Genomic DNA, 22,123 nt, shown 5'->3' on the forward strand with positions numbered 1-22,123 from the left:
ACCGAGTCGCTCCCATGGTGAAAATTTGATCTCAATCGGTCCAATTATTGCAGAGAAAATCTTTATTAAAGGAATTTAATTCTTAAAATGGCACTGAGTTAAGGATCATCAGAATTATCAGAATTCCCAAGTTCAAAGTGCCATAACTTTGTCAAAAATGATCGAAACGTCGTGAAGTTTGAACTTGATCTGTAACTTATCATGAGGAAACCATGTACCAAGTTTGAAATCATTACCATTAAGCGTTTTGAAAAAAAGTCCGGAAGGCTGTTCTTTGCATGACGGACTGACGGACTGACGGACTGACGGACGGAGGGACGGCGTGCAAACCTATAGTCCCCTCCGGTGTACACCGGTAGGGGACTAATAATGGGTCGCTAGGTCTGACTTCCAAAATTACCGTTTATTAGTGTAGTTCCAGTGTGCGTGAAATCACAAATGCAGTTTGCGTTCATTATTGTTACTTACGTTTAAATATGGGATGTTTTTATCTTAATTGTAAACTACTGAAGAAAATTAAGGTGGGGGCATCTGCCCCTCCTACCCCCCTCCCAAACTCCGCCGGTGCAGGAGGAGAATAATTAACCATTAAAACAAGAATAACGTCATGCCTGGAATAAGTGGAGACAACTAGGTGATATCATGAAGCGCAGAAACATTCCATTAACTGTAAAATGTTGAGCTTATAAAGCCTGTATCAGACCAGCATTGAAAAAAAGCGAAATGTGGATCAAAGATGTAAAAATATTTGAAGGAAAAGAGATGAGAATTATATTGGTGTGTGTTTATTAGATCTTGTACAGCTAGTATTATGGGATCTCCATATGTCACTTCCTGTTATATGACGATAAATTAAACCTGGCGCTCATTCCCGTTTACTGGTGATTATTACGGATATGAAAGATGAACGGATTGTCCCTGAAAGAAAGAATTATATGCTCAGAAATCAGGAAGAGATGACAAATCAATACTAGTGAAGAACAACTTAAGAAGAGAAGGTTTGGGTGGTATGGTCATGTGCAACTAAGGTCAGAAGACGAATCTGGATAGAAAGCATGAAAGGCGTGGTGGAAGGAAGAAAGCCGAGTGGAAGAAAGATATGGAATGCTTGGGTTTGCACGAAACTGGTGCAATGGATAGGCCTGTATAGAGGAATGTTATCATTCGACAACCCATGAAAATAGTCATAAAATGTTTGTGGTTCATGCTGTTGTTCTAAAGATGAATGACCATCGGTTTGAGGGAGTAATGACTGAATAAGCCATAGTTCTCTAACTTTTTATCTTGTCATTAAAACACACAACATTTCAACAACCAATGCTCTACCAACCTCCAGCTGCCTTAACCAAATGTAAAAAAAGTTCTGCGGTTATGGAAAAGACCCCGGGGGTGACGCACTCAACACATAAGGGATCCTTAGTTATTGTTACACATTTCAATAGTAATTGGGTTTAGTTAGGTTACCTTTCCCTTTGTAACAGGGACATGGAAAATGTGTTGTGTGTGTTTAGCAGGTTATATCCCTTTTGTGTTTCTCCACTTTCCTGAAATCCCTTTCTTCCAATGTCTCTCCCCCCACCCTCTCAAACCTCTCCTTCCCTGCATCTTAATACAGTAGAATCCCTCTCCCTCTCAAACATCTCTTTCCCCACACCTTCAAAAAAACACTTCATCAATCCCTTCCAATCCCTCCCCTCATCAATCCATTTTAATACCTTTTCCCATCCTTCTGAAAAACCTCTCCTCCCCTGCATCTTCACACAGCGCAAATCATACACACATGACTACATCCACACATTACATGACAGTACAAAGCACACATTCCAAGCCATTTCTGTGCTATTTTGCAAGGGGAGTGAATGGAAACACCAAGTGGACAAGGAAAAAGGTGAGATCCATGGTGGCGGACGAGGGTCAAGGTGTATTACAGCGACCTCTGTCCCTGCAGCCATGCCTCGCTCCAAGCTCCATAAAACACAGGACATCCCAGAGAATGGTGCTGACTTGCACCCAGGGAAAGAAAGAGAGACCAGAAGTGCCTGTCTGCTTGATCTGAGAGATAAAGCGGATGAGTTACACTGGAGCGAGGCTCCAAGAACGAATAGGGGCAAGAGTTCCTTCCGATGCAGCAGCCTACATACTGACTTCCACCATCTTTCCTTTCGGTTCCTACTTTCTAATTTGTCTACTTGAGACGCACAACAGAGCAATAATGAGAGCTACCAATGATAATGCTCTTGACCCATCTGGGCGAGGGACTGACATGCATATCACACCTTTCGTCTAGAGCTTACACTGCATATGCCGCACCTTTCCCGGCACGTCGCACCACATCACCTTCCCCTTCCTCCCGTTCCTCCCTTTCGTCCCGCCCCGTCACTTTCGATCTAATGTGAGTCCGTGGGTTCACGTTGGATGAACAAAGAGGTCGACTATGCCTTAAACCTTTTCTCTCCATCTCTTTCTCTCTAATTTCCCCAGAGTGACTGAGGTGCCTGTCTTGTCTGTAGAAGTAATTTAAGATTGTCTAAGGGGTTCTTTATGTGTGTAAGGGTTAGGTTTATGTTCTTTGTGACACTGCATTCTGTAAATACTTGTAAATATGTGCCTTTACCTCCTTGATAAACCATTTCCAACCTTCTCGATTGTCTGTTTCCACCACATGGTTAGACGTAGCGTGTAATAAATAGAGAGGAAGTTGTACCCCAGTGATTTGCTGCACTAGGTAGCCGACATCCCACCTGTGGTTTCGCTCGACCGTACATAATAAGTGGATAGGAAGGGAAGTCAAGAGCACGGTTCCCCATCTGGAAGGGGCTAAATCACCAGGAAGATAACGTGAGCTTTGGTGCGGGGACCCTGCCAGATTTAGTCATCCCAGACGGAGTCCGTGGTCGCTCAGCAACCTGTCAGGTTGTGGAATTATCCGTGGCTCGTCAGCATCAGGGTTGGAGGTTAACCAGCGGGTCTTAGTCACCCCCTCATGAGCCCCGTGTTCCCCTGAACCCGTAAAAATATGTAACCTCTGCTTGGTGTAAGGGACTTGAATACACCTATTGTAGTTAAAAGGGATGGAGGGCAGGGGGCTATAATGGCCATCTTCATTGGTTAATACTGCTCATTTCCAGGAAATGGATTAGTTATGTTATTCATTTCATCAGTACATATTCCCTATATGTGGTAAAAAAACACAATTCAGGCCATATAACAATACAGTATGGCGGATAAAACAGGAATAACATTGAAGTAATTAAATGAAGAAATGATATAGCGGGGAGGGGAAAAGGGGATAAGAGGAAGAAGATATGTTATAGCATTGTCTATGAGGATTAAACATTGAGTAACTGCAGGAGCTAATGAACCAAGGGACTAAACTGTAAACAATTATTGGACAAAATGGTAATTGTACAGTGACCCAACACAGCTCAAATCTCAAGTCAAATGAACCAAGGGACTAAACTGTAAACAATTATTGGACAAAATGGTAATTGTACAGTGACCCAACACAGCTCAAATTTCAAGTCAATTGGATGGAAATTGACGATTTTATGCAACCTAAAAACTCAGGATCCACACTTTGACTTTGATCAGGTCGACTTTGACCTTTTGTTTTAAAAAAAAAAGAAAAAAAAAAAAGAAGAACTTCTGCCTTTTGATTGGTGAACCAATTCAGTGACCCAATATGCAAATCTTTAAAATTTCAGATCAATGTGATGAAAATTGACAATTTTATGTGACGCTGAACTTTGACCTTTCAACAAAATTATGAATTTATCTTCTCCATATTCTCAAAATAAAGCTTTATTCAAAATTTGATGACAAAAGCTCAAATAGTAAAAAAAAAAACGTTACCGCCGGACTGACGCAGACACAGACAGACATACAGACAGACATACAGAAGTAATTGCAAAACCCCATCTCCCACGCAAATTAATTTAGACCTCCACAATACACCCATCCAACTTCCTACCCCACCATCTCGTCTTTTACCCACTCCTCACCCCCACCACCTTTATCCCTTTTACCCACCCCTTTTCCACAACAATTAAGCGAGACTAATAACCCCAACGCTTGGGATTAAGCAATGTGAAACAATGCTGATGTCCATTACTCCCCCCACCCCCACCCAGACCCTCCTCCATTGGGTAATTTTAGCTCCTTCACACTCAAACGGATTGTTACACGTAATGAAGACAGCTGGGAGCGATAGCAGCATTGGAATTGTCAAAACTGTCAAATTACAACTGTCAAAACTTGTTTGTGTTATCACAATGAAAAAAAAAAAATCAAAGAATTATGAATCCTTGTATTTGTTTAATCCTGATGCTTTCTGTACCAGAAAATCAAAACAATAAATTGTACACCAGGTGTTAGCTTCAACACACCTGTTACAGGTTCTTGCAGGAACACAGGAATTACACAAACTCAGAGAGTCCATTTGCGAAAAAACAAAACAAAAACAAAACATTATACAAGCACAGACATCTGTCGAATATTTTTGTGCAGATATGGACATTCGGTAGTTCAACATTTTATGGAGCATGGACATTTAATTCGTGAATGTACTTTCCCCAAATAACTAACACACACACACACACACACACACACACACACACACACACACACACACACACACACACACACACACACACACACACACACACACACACACACACACTAAATGGTAATTTTTACCTGGAAGCATTTTCAGATCCTGCCTTTTTTCCATGTCGTACTCAGCTGGAGGCATTTGACCAGCATGTGGATGATCAAATTCTTCCTGAACTGCATCTTCAGAATGATGCAAAAATAGATTCTGTAAAGGGAATGGAACAACACCTCAAATTGTACAGAATCGAAATTAATGTTTGAATAATTTATTAAACAAATGCCAGGTACCAAAACCTTTATTTGTTAATTTTTTGCTTTAAAGCTTGTGTTTAAAATGATGGAAGACATAGAAACATTCATGATGGAATTTAACTATTTCTTCCAATGTGTATTCCATGATGAGTAAACCAGGCATGGAAATGTTTCCATAATTAGAGGCGTTGCACATTGGAGGTTAAATAATGGTCGACATTTAAATTATGATATTTTCATTCCTTTTGGCTGGTGAAAGAAAGGCTAAATGGGAATATTTTAACAGTTATAGTTTGTAATTTTTGAGTTAACCACAAAACATGCTCCAGTATCACATATAGAACAACTGAAGCAAAACGGGTAGGGTGTGCCGCTACTTGAAGGCCATCATGCTGGGTTTTGATTGGCAATCTTCCCGTCTTCACGCTGTTGAAACCAAAGCGTTCAGAATCATTGGAATCTCCCGCGATGAAGCTAACTCCAAGGGCCTTTCACTCACTCACCGCAGGCAGGTTGGTGGTCTTTCCGTTTTCTACCGACTCCTCTCTGGCCTTGCCCCCCCAGCTCTCTCTGGGCTCTGTCCCGCAAATATTCCTACAGGTCGCACAAGATCTGCCTGCAACCCTCTTATGGTCAAACTGCCAAAATCAAGACTTTCTGCTCACCTTCACTCCTTCATTCCTCTTTTCTCCCGCCTCTGGAACAAACTCCCTCACTCTCTTCAATCCCACTCCACCCTCCAGGTCTTTAAAACAGCTGTTCACCACCATCTCTTATCCTCCCCCATCCAAAACCTTGATCTTTTCTTACCCCCGCTAATTTCGGTCCCCTTGTGTTTTATACCTCCCCCCCCCCCCCCTCGCACGCCTCCTGCCCCCAAGCCCTCTCCCTCCCAAACTTCTCCCTGCTCGCAAATGTTGTGGTTGTGTGCTTCCCCTTCTCTCCCCATCTTGTCTTCCGCTCCCTCTTTTTGTATATTTTGTTTCTCTGGTTGATTTGTTTGTGAAATAAATGTTAGCCCTTTCACGAGCCTCGATTCAGTATACAAAAAATAAAAATAAAAAAATATAAAAAATCCCAAATTGAAATAGTAATTCTCCTGAGATTAACGGAGTTCCCAGAAATTAAAATTGGAATCCTTTATACTGTTTCAGCTGGATTTGAAACAGCAACCTCTGTGGTTCTTATCCAATCTCTCCATCATAAGGGCACCACAATGTGCTTTGGTATTGAGATAACAGAGGGTAAGATTCAATAATATACCAGAATCCAGAATCATCATTTGGCTTACCTGTGAGCTTTGTGTGAGCATGCGTTTTTTGTTTTTATGACATTTTTTTTTGTTTTTTTGTATACAGAATCAAGGCTCGTGTAAGAGCTAACACATTGAACATGAAAAACATGCACAGACACACAAAACATGCAATGAAGGGAGCGGGAGACAAGAGGGGGAGGGAGAGAGAAGCACACAAGCACAACAACAGTAGAGAACAGGGACGTTGGTAGATCTGTGGAAGGGGGAGGGCTGGGGGAGGAGTGAGGGGTACACGTTATAAAGCAAATGAACACTTCTCGGAAGGTTTTTTGATGTGTGTGTGTGTGTGTGTGTGTGTGTGTGTGTGTGTGTGTGTGTATGTGTGTGTGCATATATATATTAGGGTTTGTTTTTTTTGTATACTGAATCGAGGCTCGTGAAAGAGCTGACATTTACTTCACAAACAAATCAACCAGACAAACAAAATATATAAAAAGAGGGAGCGGAAGACAAGAGAAGGGGAAGCACACAAACACTTGTGAGCACACAACACTTAAGAGCAGGGAGATGCGTGGGAGGGAGAGGGCTTGGGGGGAGGAGGCGTGGGAAGGGGGGGGGGTGGGAGAAGTATAAAATACAAGGACACCAAGGACTTCCAGGACAGAAGTTGGTATTTAAAAAAAGTGGAATTGTGGTGAAATTAGCGGGGATAGAAAAGATCAAGGTTTTGGATGGGGGAAGATAAGAGATGGTGGTGAACAGCTGTTTTAAAGACCTGGAGGGTGGAGTGGGATTGAAGAGAGTGAGGGAGTTTGTTCCACAGGCGGGAGAAAAGAGGAATGAAGGAGTGAAGGTGAGCAGAGAGTCTTGATTTTGGCAGTTTAACCATAAGAGGGTTGCAGATCTTGTGCGACCTGTAGGAATATTTGTGGGACAGAGCCCAGAGAGAGCTGTGGGGGCAAGGCCAGAGAGGAGTCGGTAGAAGACGGAAAGACCACCAACCTGCCTGCAGTGAGTGAGTGAGAAGCCCTTGGAGTTAGCTTCATCGCGGGAGATTCCAATGATTCTGAATGCTTTGGTTTCAACAGCGTGAAGACGAGCTCGGTGTGAGGCAGGAGCACCAGCCCAGAGGGGAGAGCAGTATTCCATTGAGCTGCGGATGAAAGCCTTGTATGTGGTGAGGAGCTCAGGTGTGCCAAGGAAGGACTTCGCACGACGGAGGATGCCCAGTCGGCGACTGGCTTTGGAGGCCAGATTTGAATTGTGGTTTTCCCAGGAAAGATCATGGCAGATAGTGAGACCCAAAAGCTTGAGTGACAGAACTTCTTGGAGAGGATTATTCAGAAAGTGGATGGGAGGGTTGTCCAGTCGGTCTTTTCGGAGAGACATCGTAAGAGTGTGAGATTTGTCGGGATTGAAAGACATGTTCCACTTGTTTGCCCAGTCTGTGATTTTGTCCAGGTCTGCAGAGAGTGAGGAGGCTGCAGACTGCCGATCTGAGGGATGAAGAATGGAGCGACAGAGAGAAGAGTCATCAGCAAAGAGATAGAGAGGATTTTCAAGAGTCAGAGAGATCATTGATGAAGACCAGAAAAAGCACAGGGCCCAGAACACTGCCTTGGGGAACTCCAGCCTGAACAGGAAGAGGAGATGAGAGAAACCCATTCAGGGCCACACGTTGACTACGACTAGAGAGGAAGTCCGCCAGCCATGCGTGGAGATTTCCATGGATACCAACAGAGGAGAGTTTGGTGAGCAGAGCGGGGTGTCAGACCGTATCGAAGGCACGTGATATGTCAAGGGAGACAGCTCTAATTTCCTGTTTGGCATTGAGGACCTCCATCCATTGTTGAGAAAGCAGAAGCAGCATGTCCAGAGTAGAGTGACCAGGTCTGAAACCAAATTGATGATCAGAGAACAAGCCATTGGAGAAGAGGAAAGATTTCATATCTGAAGCAATGATGGATTCCATGACTTTGCTGATAATTGGGAGAAGGCTGATTGGTCTGTAGTTGCTGGGATCTGTTTTTGCACCTTTTTTGTGCAAAGCGGTGATGTTGGGCAGATTTCCAAGCAGATGGCAGATGACCTTGAGCAAAAGGGAGGGTGAAGAGAACAGAGAGAGGGAGTGAAAGAGCGGAAGAACAAGATTTTAGGACCCGTGGGCTGTTGCCGTCAGCATAAGGGTGTGTCACTGCATAAGGGAAAAAACCTGAAGGTGGTCCATTTTTTTCGCTCGCTTTCACAATTAAGCCGCTGAAGGAGAAAACACAACAGACAAATTTTCATTTGAGAAGCCATATATTTAGGGGTCACGCATCTACTACAACGTTTGTATACTACATACTACATGTATTCTGGGATTGGTTTCCCCGTACTGATTATTTTCAGGAGAAGTAACTCTGAAAACTATGGTTTAACACTCTTAATATTGTTACGGATTCGTCACTTAGTTGTTGTTGTGGTTTTCATCCACTGTAAACATTTTTAATTCCATGTATTATTATTGTTGTCGTTTGAGGGAAATAGAAATTATTATTTTCAAAAGGTAAAAAAAGTTAATGTTTTAAATGAAACCGGAACCGGACGACAAAGAAGAAGAGGAGAAAAAAGAAGGCGGAGCGAGTCAGTCGGAGAAGAAGCATAGTTGCTTTGCGGCCTGGAGTGAACGTTGGCGAGCAAGAGTCACGAGTGAACTTTGGGTTTCCCAGGAAAGGGATTCCTGCGACAGAGTTGTTATCGCTGTGACAGATCAACATGCGTGTCAGGTTTTGCGGTCGATTCCGAAGAGAATCATCGTCAGACCGTTATGTCTCGAGTACGGGCCGTCAGCCATTTTGACTCGCGCGCTTTGCGCATCGCGCAAGGTCTTTGCTTCGCTTCAGCCGTCTTCACCGCATTCAGATGTATCTGGTGTGTGTGTGTGCAACGTGGATTTTGAAGGCTAATTTGCGGTTCGCCGACTGAGCCGTGAAACATCCATACCCGAGGGTGAGATTTCCCAGTCGCCTGGAGGGCGCCTTGATTTCCCAGTCGCCTGGAGGGTGCCTTTACGCAGCTTTGGCAGCAGGACTGTAACTGCCAACCTAACGGGATTCTGGTCTCGATTGGACATTGTTCTGACGATCGCTGGAGCGGATCGACTTTGGCTTGAAACCGGAATTAACTTTGGTTTGAAGCCGGGAAAGAGACATTGGGAATGTTCTTGTTTCACTCACTTGGAGCACAGTTATAAATACACACACACACACATATATATATATATATATATATATATATATATATATATATATATATATATATATATATATATATATATATATATATATATATATATATATATATATATATTGTTGCGGATCTCGAACGTCGGCATTCCCCTTACCAAGGGGGGATTAATCCCCTTGTCTTTTATCTAGCCGCCGCGATCCGGGGCTATCACGTTCCTTCCGGTCGGCGCTGAATAGGGTGGTAGGTCGAATTAGTCCTATTACCTAATTACCAGCGCCTCCCAGGAAGCAAGGAAATAACTCCACCCGAACCACGGTTTTAGTGGACACGCCGAGCGATAGCGAGCCACGATTCGGGCCGTTAACAGGAACTAACCCGATTGGAGCGGTTGTAATCGTGCCACGCTTACCCAATGGAAGAAAAGACTGATACGGTCAAATTAAGAAGAAAGGAAGAACAGATTGGTTTATTAATTATTTACACAGGAAGAAGGAGAAGCACAGAATACACAGGGCAGCCTTAATAACAGGCTGAACTTATCCCTGGACACGGGCCCGTTCGCACTCAGACTCAGACTCACACGGGGGTTGTAGATGGTCGGGTTGATGGTCCAAAGGATCGCGTCCACAGCTCGCTCCAGTCCCCGACTCGTACCACGAAGACGATGGTAGACGGCAGACAAGCTCTCCGCGTGTCGTTGGCGTGGATCGGACAATTATCGGGGGGGGGGGGGGGGGGGATCGGTAAGCTGGGCGATTACACTGGCGTGGCCGCGTACGTAATAGATATACCGGCGCTTTATACGCATTCCCAGTATAGTTCAATACAATGCGCCGCTTTCACAAGTCCTCTGCAATGCGCCGCTCCAGCAATGCTTTCACAACGACAAGTCCTTTAACACAGGGCGCTCTCCCAACGAGTCCTCACAGTTCTCTCAATGCTCATCAGTCTCCTGGTACCAGACCTTTGACGCAGTCCAACAAGAGTCCTTCACCGTCCTTATCACGCGAGTCCTTTCGATCCAGCGCATCAGTCCTGTATAATGAGTGCCACTGCATCAGTTCTTTTTAATGAGTGCCGCTGCGTCAGTCCTGTGGAAGGGCTTTGCGTGCGTGATTATATAGCGCCGCCCAGCGAACCCTCTGGAACCTCTAGCCACACTGTCAGGCGATGTCGCCTCAGCCCTGATTGGCTGGTGGCCCCTACCGTCCCCCTGCTGCCGATCCCGATCTCAGCCTCGCTGCCGCTCCACCCCCTTTTTGGGCTTACCTCGTGTCACTGGGCTAGTTCCAGCAAACCAGAAAACCAAGAGCAGCAAACGCTGCTGGTAGCCAAAGCGCAACAAACTGCAAGCATCCCAAGCGTAACAAACTGCGAGTTGTCAAATGGGGCGCGGGATGGATTCTGCCCAACGAGGTGGAATTTGGAGGGTGGAGGCACAATGGAAGGAGCCTATTCTTATTTGTTTTACACAACGCAGATGTCACTATTGGAAATGGCCTTATCTCACATATACTAAGAAATAACTAACGTTCTAAGGTGACCTACGTGTTGCCTGTGGACTAACTATGGGGGCAAACCTTTAACCTTTATTAATCATATATGTACACTTTCAGAACCGCAACAATATATATATATATATATATATTTATTTATTTATACACACACACACACACACACACACACACACACACACACACACACACACACACACACACACACACACACACACACACACACACACACACACACACACACACACACACACACACACACGGTCAACCAATCAAGATTGGGTTATTTAGACTTTAGTAAACCATCAAGAGGATTGATGTTTAAAGCTGTAGCAAAAATTAACCTGAGAGTGCACCACGGCAATGATAGGTCAAATGGCCACATTTCCTTCTTTGAGGTCAGTTTCTTGATTTTTCAACTGTAAAACAGAAATACATACATACATGCATACAATTTACTTGCAGGGGTGTGGGCGTGGAGGGGGCGGGGGGTTGGGGGTTGTGCCCATGACTTCATCTGGTAGGGATTGGGCCAGCCGTTTTCTTTTCTACAATTTTCAGGCTTACACAAACATACATACAGATAATTATCTTGTGGAGGAAGGAGAGGGGGTTTTGGGGGATTTTTTTTGACCTTGACCTGAAGCTGGGTAGTCCCAGCATGTATGCACCATATGGTGGAGATAGGGCCAGGAAGTGGCAGCGTTAGACATTTGGAGGCCCCACGCAAAACAAAATAGTGGCCCAATGGGTGCCTCTCTCATTGTACTAAATTACACAATTTGATGTCTACTCCCATCTTGAAAGATTGTGTACCACGATCAGTCGCATGGGTGCCCTTCTTGCTTGGGGGCCCCATGTAATTGCATGGGTGCATGGCCCCAATGCTGCCATTATGACCCGGGGTGTGGAATTGTATAAAAATCCAAGAAAAGGATTCACACTGACATACACAAACACACTAACACACACTCACACACAATCAATAAGACAAGTACAGGTTCTGCAAGGTAGAAACAGAAAGCACAATTCACCTCCTATCAGGATGAAAAAACTCATGTCAGAATAGCTGTATATCCAAAGGCACAACAAAGGCACACTCTGTTCCACCTTCTAAAACCCAAATTATGGAGATACCAATCAATGACACCCACACAGACAACTCACTCACATATATATATATATATATATATATATATATATATATATATATATATATATATATATATATATATCTATATATATCTATATATATCTATATATATCTATATATATATCTATATTATTATATATATATATATATATATATATATATATATATATATATATATATATATATATATATATATATATATATATATAGATATATATACTGTATATATATATATATATATATATATATATATATACTAGCTGAGGTACCCGGCTTCGCCCGGGTTGAATAAGAATAATACAAATATCAGATGAAAAGAACATGTATATTTTAGAGCAATATCACAGTACATTTCCGACATGACGTTTTTTCAATTTTCAATTTCTCAAAACCTCTGGGTATACAACATTTCTGGTTTTCTTACTTGGTGCCAAGACATAAAGATTGCTTGGTTTTCCAACCCTCGAGCAGCCCATGTACAGCTGGCCATGGGCAAACACTTGTTCTGTGAAGTTCAGGCCTACAACCTTCATTGATTGCCCCTGCGCCCTGTCGATGGACATAGCAAAACATAGCCTGATGGGGAACTGAATCCTCTTTAAGGAGAATGGAAGGTCAGGTGGAATAAGTGGTATCCTTGGAATGAATACTTTCTCTCCTCTGTATTGTCCTGAGAGGATGGTTGCCTCTAGGACATGCGGTATCATTTGCTGGATTGTCAATCGTGTTCCATTACACAGCTTTGGTGGATCAAGATTCCTTGGAAGCATGATTGGTGCTCCTACCTTGAGAATCAACCTGTGTGTTGGGAGTCCTTGAGGCTGACGACTGTTGAGAAACTCAGTTGGGAGGTTTACTGCCTGATCTTCATGTCACTTTGGCAAGAGAATCATAATTTATTTCATGACCGGGCAGCGAACGTCATTATGTGCGACATTACGTCACTCCTACGGACGTGAAAACATTTGTTTTCCTTAAAAATATATTTAAAATAAATAAAATAGTACATAAATTAACAATAAAAGAAGCTAAAAAAACAATTTAAAATACAATAAAAAGCACATTAAAAATATATAAATATGTACATACAGTATACTGTACGTACGCGCAACCGCTGATTCTCATTCAAAACAGAGGCGACGTACAGTATTCCTTTACTGTGTCTGTGTTAGCCATGGGTCCGAAGAAGGATAATGCTAGTGTTTCCAAGCGTAATGTGGTTACGATGGACGATAAGGTAAATCTGATTAAAAGGTATGGAAAAGGTGGAAAAGTGTCGGTGATAGCGCATAGACCTTATCGCGAATCGGAACCGCAATGCGTCATGGGCTCGGAAAGGGGCAATAGCGCCGCCACAAACTACACCATGGAATTGCAGCTGGCGCGGTTTTTTAAACGATTGATATTAAAATAAAAAGTAGCCTATAACCACCGGAATTTTATGCTGATTCCGAATCTGTGTCTAAAACATTTCTCCGATGTGTAGTTCTTGAGTTATAAGTGGACATCCAGACAGACACACAGACACTCCTCCTTTATTTATATATATATATATATATATATATATATATATATATATATATATAGTATGTATGTATGTATGTATATATATATATATATATATATATATATACAGTGGAACCTTGACTTACGAGTGCCCCAACCTACGAGTTTTTCGAGATACGAGCCGTCGCTCCGGCAGTTTATTGCTTTGAGATGCGAGCCGAGATCTGAGTTACGAGCTTTCGCCACCCGGTCACGTGGTTATCTTGCCGTTCAAGTACGTATCTCTGTCGTATAGCGCTGCATTTTTTTTTTCGCATTTTGGTTATTTCGAGTTCACGCCGCCAGGTGGGTTCTGGTCACGTGGTTATCTTGCCGTTCAAGTACAGTACGTATCTCTGTCGTATAGCGCTGCGTTTTTGTTTTCGCATTTTGGTTATTTCGAGTTCACGCCGTCAGGTGGGTTCTGGTCACGTGGTTATCTTGCCGTTCAAGTACAGTACGTATCTCTGTCGTATAGCGCTGCGTTTTTGTTTTCGCATTTTGGTTATTTCGAGTTTACGCCGCCAGGTGGGTTCTGGTCACGTGGTTATCTTGCCGTTCAAGTACAGTACGTATCTCTGTCGTATAGCGATGCATTTTAGTTTTCGCATTTTGGTTATTTCGAGTTCACGCCGCCAGGTGGGTTCTGGTCACGTGGTTATCTTGCCGTTCAAGTACAGTACGTATCTCTGTCGTATAGCGATGCATTTTAGTTTTCGCATTTTGGTTATTTCGGAAAATTTCATGTTCATGTCGAACATTTCATGTTCATGTTCATGTTTTCATGTTCATGCCATGCCAGGCCACAACTTGTTCAGAGTGCCGGCGATAGCTCGCCTTCTCTTTGTGGAAAACACGGTGAGATCCTTAACATCCAACAACTAATGGGACGCAAACGGGGCGCCCAGTTTAGCGGTACACACATTGATGAATCACCCTGCCTGTGATTCACCCATGACAGGTTATAGCTGGGTCGGGATTCAAACCCAGGCTGGACAGTTTAGACTTTAGAGTCAAGTGTGCGTACCTCCAGTCCAGGCCATCCTGCCAACTTGTATGCTGCATACAGGTGAAATATAAAGCGCGAGATATTTTTATATATACTGTATATTTAAAAAAAAATTGGTGTGGTTTTTGGCGGGCTGGAACGGATTAATAGCATTTCAATGCATTTCAATGGGGAAATTTGATTTGAGATACGAGCAATTTGAGTTACGAGCTCGGTCACGGAACGAATTAAACTCGTAAGTCAAGGTTCCACTGTATATATATATATATATATATATATATATATATATATATATATATATATATATATATATATATATATATATTGTTACGGTCCGCGGATTAGATGTTATTTTTACCGAGCGGTGGTGTAACCGCGGCCGAACAGTTATTCCCCGACTAAAACCCGATTCACCCTGAACGTTGGCCGTATCACGCCACAGCTACTCAATCGGGAAAACTCTAAAGCGACTGAATGCAAAGAGGAAGAAGACGTACAGAAGAGTAACGGGGTTTATTATTTACTATTTACACACATAAGCAAAAAGAGCAGTCACGATTATTTACAGGGGACATGAGACGCAGGTGACACAGTGAATTCCTTATACAAGCTTAATTACCTACCCAGGACAGAACAAACAAAGCCGACTCACACGGGGAATTGCAGAGTGGATTGGCTGGAAGAAGGTGTGTGGCTGGAGGGGGAGGACGGCACGGAGCTGGCTAGAGCTTGATCCCGCACGGGACGTCGGGCTGGACCTCGACGGCCGCCGATGCCACCGATCCTGTCGTGTGCGCGGGATCACGGGTCGGATCACGGGTCGGATCACGGTCGGAGCTGACGCGCTGGTGGGGGGGTCTGGCGTGACGGGTTCTCTCCTCTCTCTTTCTTTGTCCAACCACTCTTTCTCCAACGCAACCACTCAACGCAACCACTGACCACCCCTGATGACCAACTCAGCTCTTGTCATGGACCTCTCAACGCGCTCTTGCTCTGACGACCCAGCTCTTTCCTTTGTACTCGCCTCTCCATCTTAGTAAAAGCGCATCTCCTCTGACGACCCAGCTCTTTCCTTTATACCTCACCACGCAGCTCAGCTCAGCCTTGGACTCATCTGCTTGTCTCCTCCCCTTGTCTCATCTGCTTGGGGAACGCCCCGCAGCGGGTTATATAGGCCCCGCCCCTCAACCTTTGCGAACCTCCCCCAAACGCTCTTCCTCCGCCCTCTCAAACCAAACCCCTCTTGCTCGGTTGGTTGTTCGGGGCTGGCTCACTCCTCCCCTCTATGACGAGGTGGAGACACGCCTTTCTTCCCCAACCCTGCCTCGTGGCCAATGGTGGTTGAAGAAAACCGCCCAAAATGCAGTTGGCCATTGAAATGAAATGAAAGGGGACCTATTCTTATTTCACTTGGTGCAATGGAGTATTTAAATTAATGGGAGACACAGCCTTACCCTAAGACATATAATAAGATATAAGCTACGGAACAAGGGTTTTATCGGGTCCTGCAATGTGGTGTTTATGGAATAACTACCGAGACGCCCTTTTTATCTTTACACAACTCCGGAGGCAGGAGGCACAGAATAAACAATAATAATAAATAAAGCACACAATAAAAAAATACAGTCCTCATATCCGCAACAATATATATATATACAGATGAGTATCATGAGTTCCCTTACAAGGAAATGCAACACAGTAGTAAGCCATTGGGCCCATAAAGCTACACAACGATCTGCAAAAAAAGAATTGCATTTCCCTCTGTTCAAGCTAAATATCATTTACATCAGAAAACAGAGCATAAAAATAAGACAATAGGACCAGATTCAAGCTCTACAGGCACCTTTTGAAAACAATTGCCTTGGCAATAAACCATGGCCTTGCCAAATGAATGCAGATATACAAACATCTATAGATTCCTTTTGTTGTGATCTCACCATTTTATCTTCGAAGGTCCCAACACAAGTAAGTAGAAACTTCAAAAACAAATTTCTTTATACGCTCGTATGTCGATTTTACATACCAATCAATAAATCATCTAACACTCCATAATACCGACTCCCCTGTATTGTAACATGCGGTCATGACATAAGGCTTCAATTGATCCTCAGGAACCTAAATGTTACCTTAGAAGTGGTGTCAGCTTTATGGGCATAAAACCCAAGGACTTGATAAATCAAACAAACCAAAACACACACCTGGGGAGCTGCAGTGAAGGTTTCATGCTCTTCAACTTCTTGATTGCTTGAGCACTGCTTCTTCTTCACCTTTTTATTCTGTACGCAGGAGAAAAAGTAAAACAAAGTTAATTAATTACCCATTATCACAAACTCTGCTGTGAAACATATCTACATAATAAACCACTCATTCATTTGAAACAGTACAGTTTAAGTTTTCCATGAAGCAAGCTGTACTGATTATACAACTGAAATAATGATGGCTGAATGCTACTAAGCCTGTTTTATGGATTATTGTGCAGCATGCAAGCTCACCCAGTCTGCTGAACTGTGGTTGGTGCTCTTTTCCATCATGTCACAGTGTCTGCCTGATTTAGATGAAGGATACAAGACAATGGGAGTGATGAAGTCATTTTTTTTTTTTAAGTGCATGCACTTGTACAGATACTGCTGTTATTTCATTCCTTTCAGGTCCTTCATTGAGCTTCAAACAATGAAACTTATTATTATTAGTCCCGAACGCGGAGGGAACTAATAATACTCGGAGGGATTTGCGCTCCATCCGTCCCACCTGTGGTTTTCTGCACTTTTTTCGATACCCTTTAACATATTAAACTGAAACTTTGTACATGGCTTTAATATGATAAGTTACAGAAGACATTTGAGTTTCGGGATGTTTCACAACTTTTTCATAGAGTTATGCCATTTTTGCTTGGAATAAGAACATTCATTGGGACCAGAATGGGGCATGTATTGCAAAGCAATAATTCTCCCTCTTGTTATTAATACTACTCTTACAAAATCGTTCATTCTCCCGAGTAAATCATTAAAATCCATTTTTGATTGAATAGCTTCAATTTTTTTTTTCTGTAGACGTGGATTATATCTGTAGCTATGATTAGGCAAAGAATCTTATGATTGCATGAAAACGTACTCTGTGTTCTAATCGGAATAGAATCAGGTTAAGTTGGAAAAATACATCTATTCAACTCTCTAAATGAAAAGGGGGAAATAGTATAATGATCATATTAGTCAGGGCCCTTAGGGATATTTTGGTTCAAATTCTTCCAAAAGCATCAAATTTGGCGCAGATGTTGCCCATGCCGTACTCTTTCGATTTTTGACGGGCGCCAAGGGCGGTATGATCCGGGGACCATAACGGTCCATCCCGCCATGTCACCTGACCTATGACGTCATAATTAGGATATGCATCCAATCACATGGCGTACTATAAGTGGTCAAAGTTCAAAATGAATCGATCGAAAAATGAAGGCAGGGATCCATTTTTAAGGTTTTCATAAAATTCAATATGGCCGTCAGGTCACATGACCTATGACGTCATATTTATGACATGTATACAATCATGTATACATGAACCCGGATCATGATCGCACAAAAATTAAACACAAGGATATGGCATACAGTTCATAAAACATCAAAATCCGTACCTTTGTAATTAGACTGATGAACTGCATATGCCTGAAAATTAGGAAATAGACATGTAAATATTTCCTCTAATTGTCAAAAATAAGGTCAGAGTTCGATTACCCAACCCAGAAACATAAAATGGTGAACCTCGCGTAAATCTTGACAAAAAACTCAAAAGCCGACATGTTTGACTCAAAAATGACCTTTATGATGACCTTGAGGGTTGACCTTGACCTCGAATCATCAAAATAACATCATAATTGGATTCCTCGACCTCGAAAACCCCTGAAAAGTGGTATCATACATGATTCCAACCCTTTTGGTTATTTAACTGATTTTCCTCTAATCCGGGTGGCGGCCATTTAGTATTTCGCTAATATGGGGCCCCCGGGGGGGGGGGGGGGGCGGGAGCGCCCGTCCTGGCGCCCGTCAAAAATTGAAAGAGTATGGCATGGGCAACATCTGGGCCAAATTTGGTGCTTTTGGAAGAATTTGAACCAAACGGTCCCAAAATATCCCTAAGGGCTCTGACTATATCTGTGATAAGTATATCACCAATCAAAACTTCCCTAAACGTCGGCATACATGACTTCATACTGGTGTGCATAAATGAAGGAAAGAACACGTTGCGATGTTTGTTTTGCTACTGGGAAAAGGGACAATAAATTGAACACGTCTTTCAATCCTGGAATTTTATTGCCAATTGGCAATTTTATTTATTACACTGTGACGTGCTCGTCAAACTGAGATAATCTCGATGTTATAACTTATCTTAAAAATATGATATGCTTATCAAACTGTTATTCTTCATTTTCTTCTCTACTGATGTAAAAACACATGAAAAATAATATTTGAAAAAAAATAAAAAAAATACTTTGGAATTTCATAACAGTTTACTTGTTTAATTTAAAATTGTATTTTAAAAAGTGATTCTCCAAAATAAATGGTGAGAAAGTAAGTGGCAATCATATCTAAAAGCAGTAAATACCCATCTGCTTCTCTAAATAACAATGTTGTAAATATAATGGAAAATATACACTAAAATATTTTGAAAATCATGCGAAATAAAACTTTCATTCTTCAAAATCCTATTATTCAAACATCTCCAAAAATAATAATAATAAATGCCACGAGAAAAGTTGTGCAAAGTCTTTCTTTGGCACATCTGAAGTTATCCACCTACAAGGCCTTCATCTACAGCTTGATTAAGTCGTGCTCTCCCCTCTGCGTTGGTGCCACTGCCTCATTCCATGCTTAGCTTGGCACCATGAAAACCTGCATGAATGAGGCCTTCAAAATCATTGGAATCACCTGAGATGAAACTCAGACTCTTGTCTTATCACTTTCACATCGCAGACAGATCGGTGGTATGTTTGTCCTCTACCATCTCCTTTCTGGTCTTGCACTCTCTGCCATTTCCATGCTCTTCCCCTCTCACACTCCCCCTCGCCCTCCCCTTACCATTTTCTATGGGGAATACCAGGTCTGCAAGTAATCCTCTTCTCAAGAAACTCCCAAAATCCAGACTGTGGAATCTACTTCCTCAGTCTCTTCAATTTCATTCTTTCTTCCAGGACTTCAATAAAACTCATCACCGCCATCTAAGGGCATCACTCATCCATAACCACGATCCTTTCTATCCACATTAACCCTCCCAAGCCCACCTCTTTCCGAGTTTCCAGTTTTTACTCCCACATATGTGATTGAGAATTTGTGCCTGGATAACATTGTCCACCGCAAGTGCCTTCCCCTTCCGCTATCCCGCTTCCCCTGGTTCTCATTCTTCCCCACATCTCATCCCTCCACGTCTCCCTCTATTTTGTCTCTCAACCTTGTTGTTGGTGTGTCCCCCCAAACTGACAGCATTAGGCATGGGGAATTCTGTGTTTTTCAGAGCCTTAACTGAGCTGGTTTGCCATTTACTAATGATACACAAAAGAAGAAAAAAAACCCATTAGAACCCTTTAGAATTACACTTTAGAACCCTTTAGAACCCTTTAGAATCATCTTTTAGAATTACCCTTCAGAATTATGCTTTAGCACCCTTTAGAATTACCCTTTAAAACCATTTAGAATAACCCTTTAAAAATACCCTTTATAACCCACTAGAATTACTCTTTCGAACCTTTTGGAATTAAACATTGTGGGTTAGAAAGGTTCTTCTTCATTTTTGACAGACGAATGGACAGATATAAGAAGGTCACCGCTTAAAAATCGGGAATGCATCCAAAATGAGATACCTGAGTAGGATGAAAACTGGTGACCTGTTTGCAGCCTCAGCTGTTCTTGCAGAAACTCATTGGGACTATTTTGACCAAATCGATTTCTCACCGAATCATAGAACCAGTCCATGGAGAATGCCTTGATATGCCTGAAACAAAAGGTGGTCATGGTTATGCACTGCTAAACAAATGAAAATTTAATTGAACTGCAAGGGTCAAATTCCATGGCTCTAAAGTCTAAAAAGAATAACAAAAATGCACAAGCACTTATTAATTTGTACTGCCTTAAAAGAAGGGGGAAAACCATATATAGCGCAAGTTAAACTAATAATCATAATATTTTAAAGCTTCTAAAAAGTTCCAGAATACCAAAAGTTGAACCAAAAATGGAGCATAACATTGAGTTCTGAGCATTCCAACATTCCAACACAGAGTGGATTCTTGAACCATCTTCATTGTGTTCATTGTTTTTGATACAACGTAGAACTGACCCTATAGGTATAAAGAGACATTAAATACAATATTAAGGAAATTAAAATGAAATTTTCCATTTTAATAAATGCCTTAAAATGATGCCCTGGGTTTTCTTATCAAACATCTCTATAAATATTTCTTTCAAGATGAAAATCTTTGTCATTTGAGATTTAAAAAATGAAGGTCCTCTGGTGAACCGTACCAGTGCTCTGCCATCTGAGCTATCTGGGCGACGCCAACTGAGCATGCAATTTTCCACACATATGATTGCCACTCTCTTTCCATCAATGCTCCCGGGGCACTCTCTGCCAACCATAGGTGCACCAACGGCCTGAACACGAGAGGGTCTTCCTCCAATGGGGGGGGGACAAATCCATGTCCACTATTATAGACACCACTGGGGGCGTAGTGAAACAATTACATTAGTGAACAGGATTATAAATAATTAAATTGATATATTTGTGAGAAAATATAAAAAAGCCAATTATTTATAATCCTGTTCATTAATGTAATTGTTTTAACCTGGTGTTGTATATTTGGGATAATTTAGTTGTGTGTGCACTTGTTTGTTGTGGCACCTCTGAGCTATCTGCCCATCTGAGCTATCTTGACCTCTTGACAAAATTATTAATTTGCCATCTCCATATTCTCCCAATAAAGCTTTGTTGTAAATTTGATGATAAAAGCTCAAATGGTAAAAAAAAAAAGTTATGCACGCACACGCACATGCGCACACACTGTGCAGCGGACGGGTGAAAAGGCACGGCAAACCTACCTCAGGAGATTGACAGAAAATAATGAACAAGTGACACAATAATAAGTATATGAAAACTGCAGCACGGTAAAGTGCATTGATGAACATACAGTCACGTGAAAAAGTAAGTACACCCCATGTAAAGTTTTGACTTTTTCAACATATTTCAACATACAGCTATTTGATCTTCATTTCAATAATATTGATAGATAAAGGTGATATAATATAACAAATATCATGAAACATTTACATTTTGTAGTCCATTGTATAATTTAAATAAACATAAATGCAAATTTCGCATGTGGAAAAAGTAAGTACACCCTTGGCTCTAATAGGTGGTATTGCCCCCTTTGGCAGGAACAACCTCAAGTAGGCGTTTCTTATAACTGTCTACCAGTCTCTGACATCGACTGGGAGAAATTTTTTCCCACTCCTCCATGCAGAATTCTTTCAGCTGTGCGATGTTTGAGGGGTTTCTTGCATGCACAACTCGTTTCA

The 22,123-nt window shown here is 42.1% G+C and overlaps 1 protein-coding gene across 1 annotated transcript in view; it reads right to left on the reverse strand.

Moving 5' to 3' along the window:
- Nucleotides 1-22,123, reverse strand: part of MYRIP (myosin VIIA and Rab interacting protein) — a 257,140-nt gene that overhangs the window by 93,270 nt on the left and 141,747 nt on the right. The window contains exons 3-6 of the mRNA XM_068100415.2: nt 20,416-20,546; nt 17,063-17,115; nt 16,769-16,846; nt 4,696-4,816 (exon numbers count right to left, since the gene is read on the reverse strand). Coding sequence (XP_067956516.2) covers nt 4,696-4,816; nt 16,769-16,846; nt 17,063-17,115; nt 20,416-20,546 — 383 coding nt within the window. The remainder of the gene's footprint in view (nt 1-4,695; nt 4,817-16,768; nt 16,847-17,062; nt 17,116-20,415; nt 20,547-22,123) is intronic.

The sequence above is a fragment of the Myxine glutinosa genome, chromosome 6 (assembly GCF_964187855.1).
Source record: "Myxine glutinosa chromosome 6, kmMyxGlut1.1, whole genome shotgun sequence".
NCBI classification, from domain to species: domain Eukaryota; kingdom Metazoa; phylum Chordata; class Myxini; order Myxiniformes; family Myxinidae; genus Myxine; species Myxine glutinosa.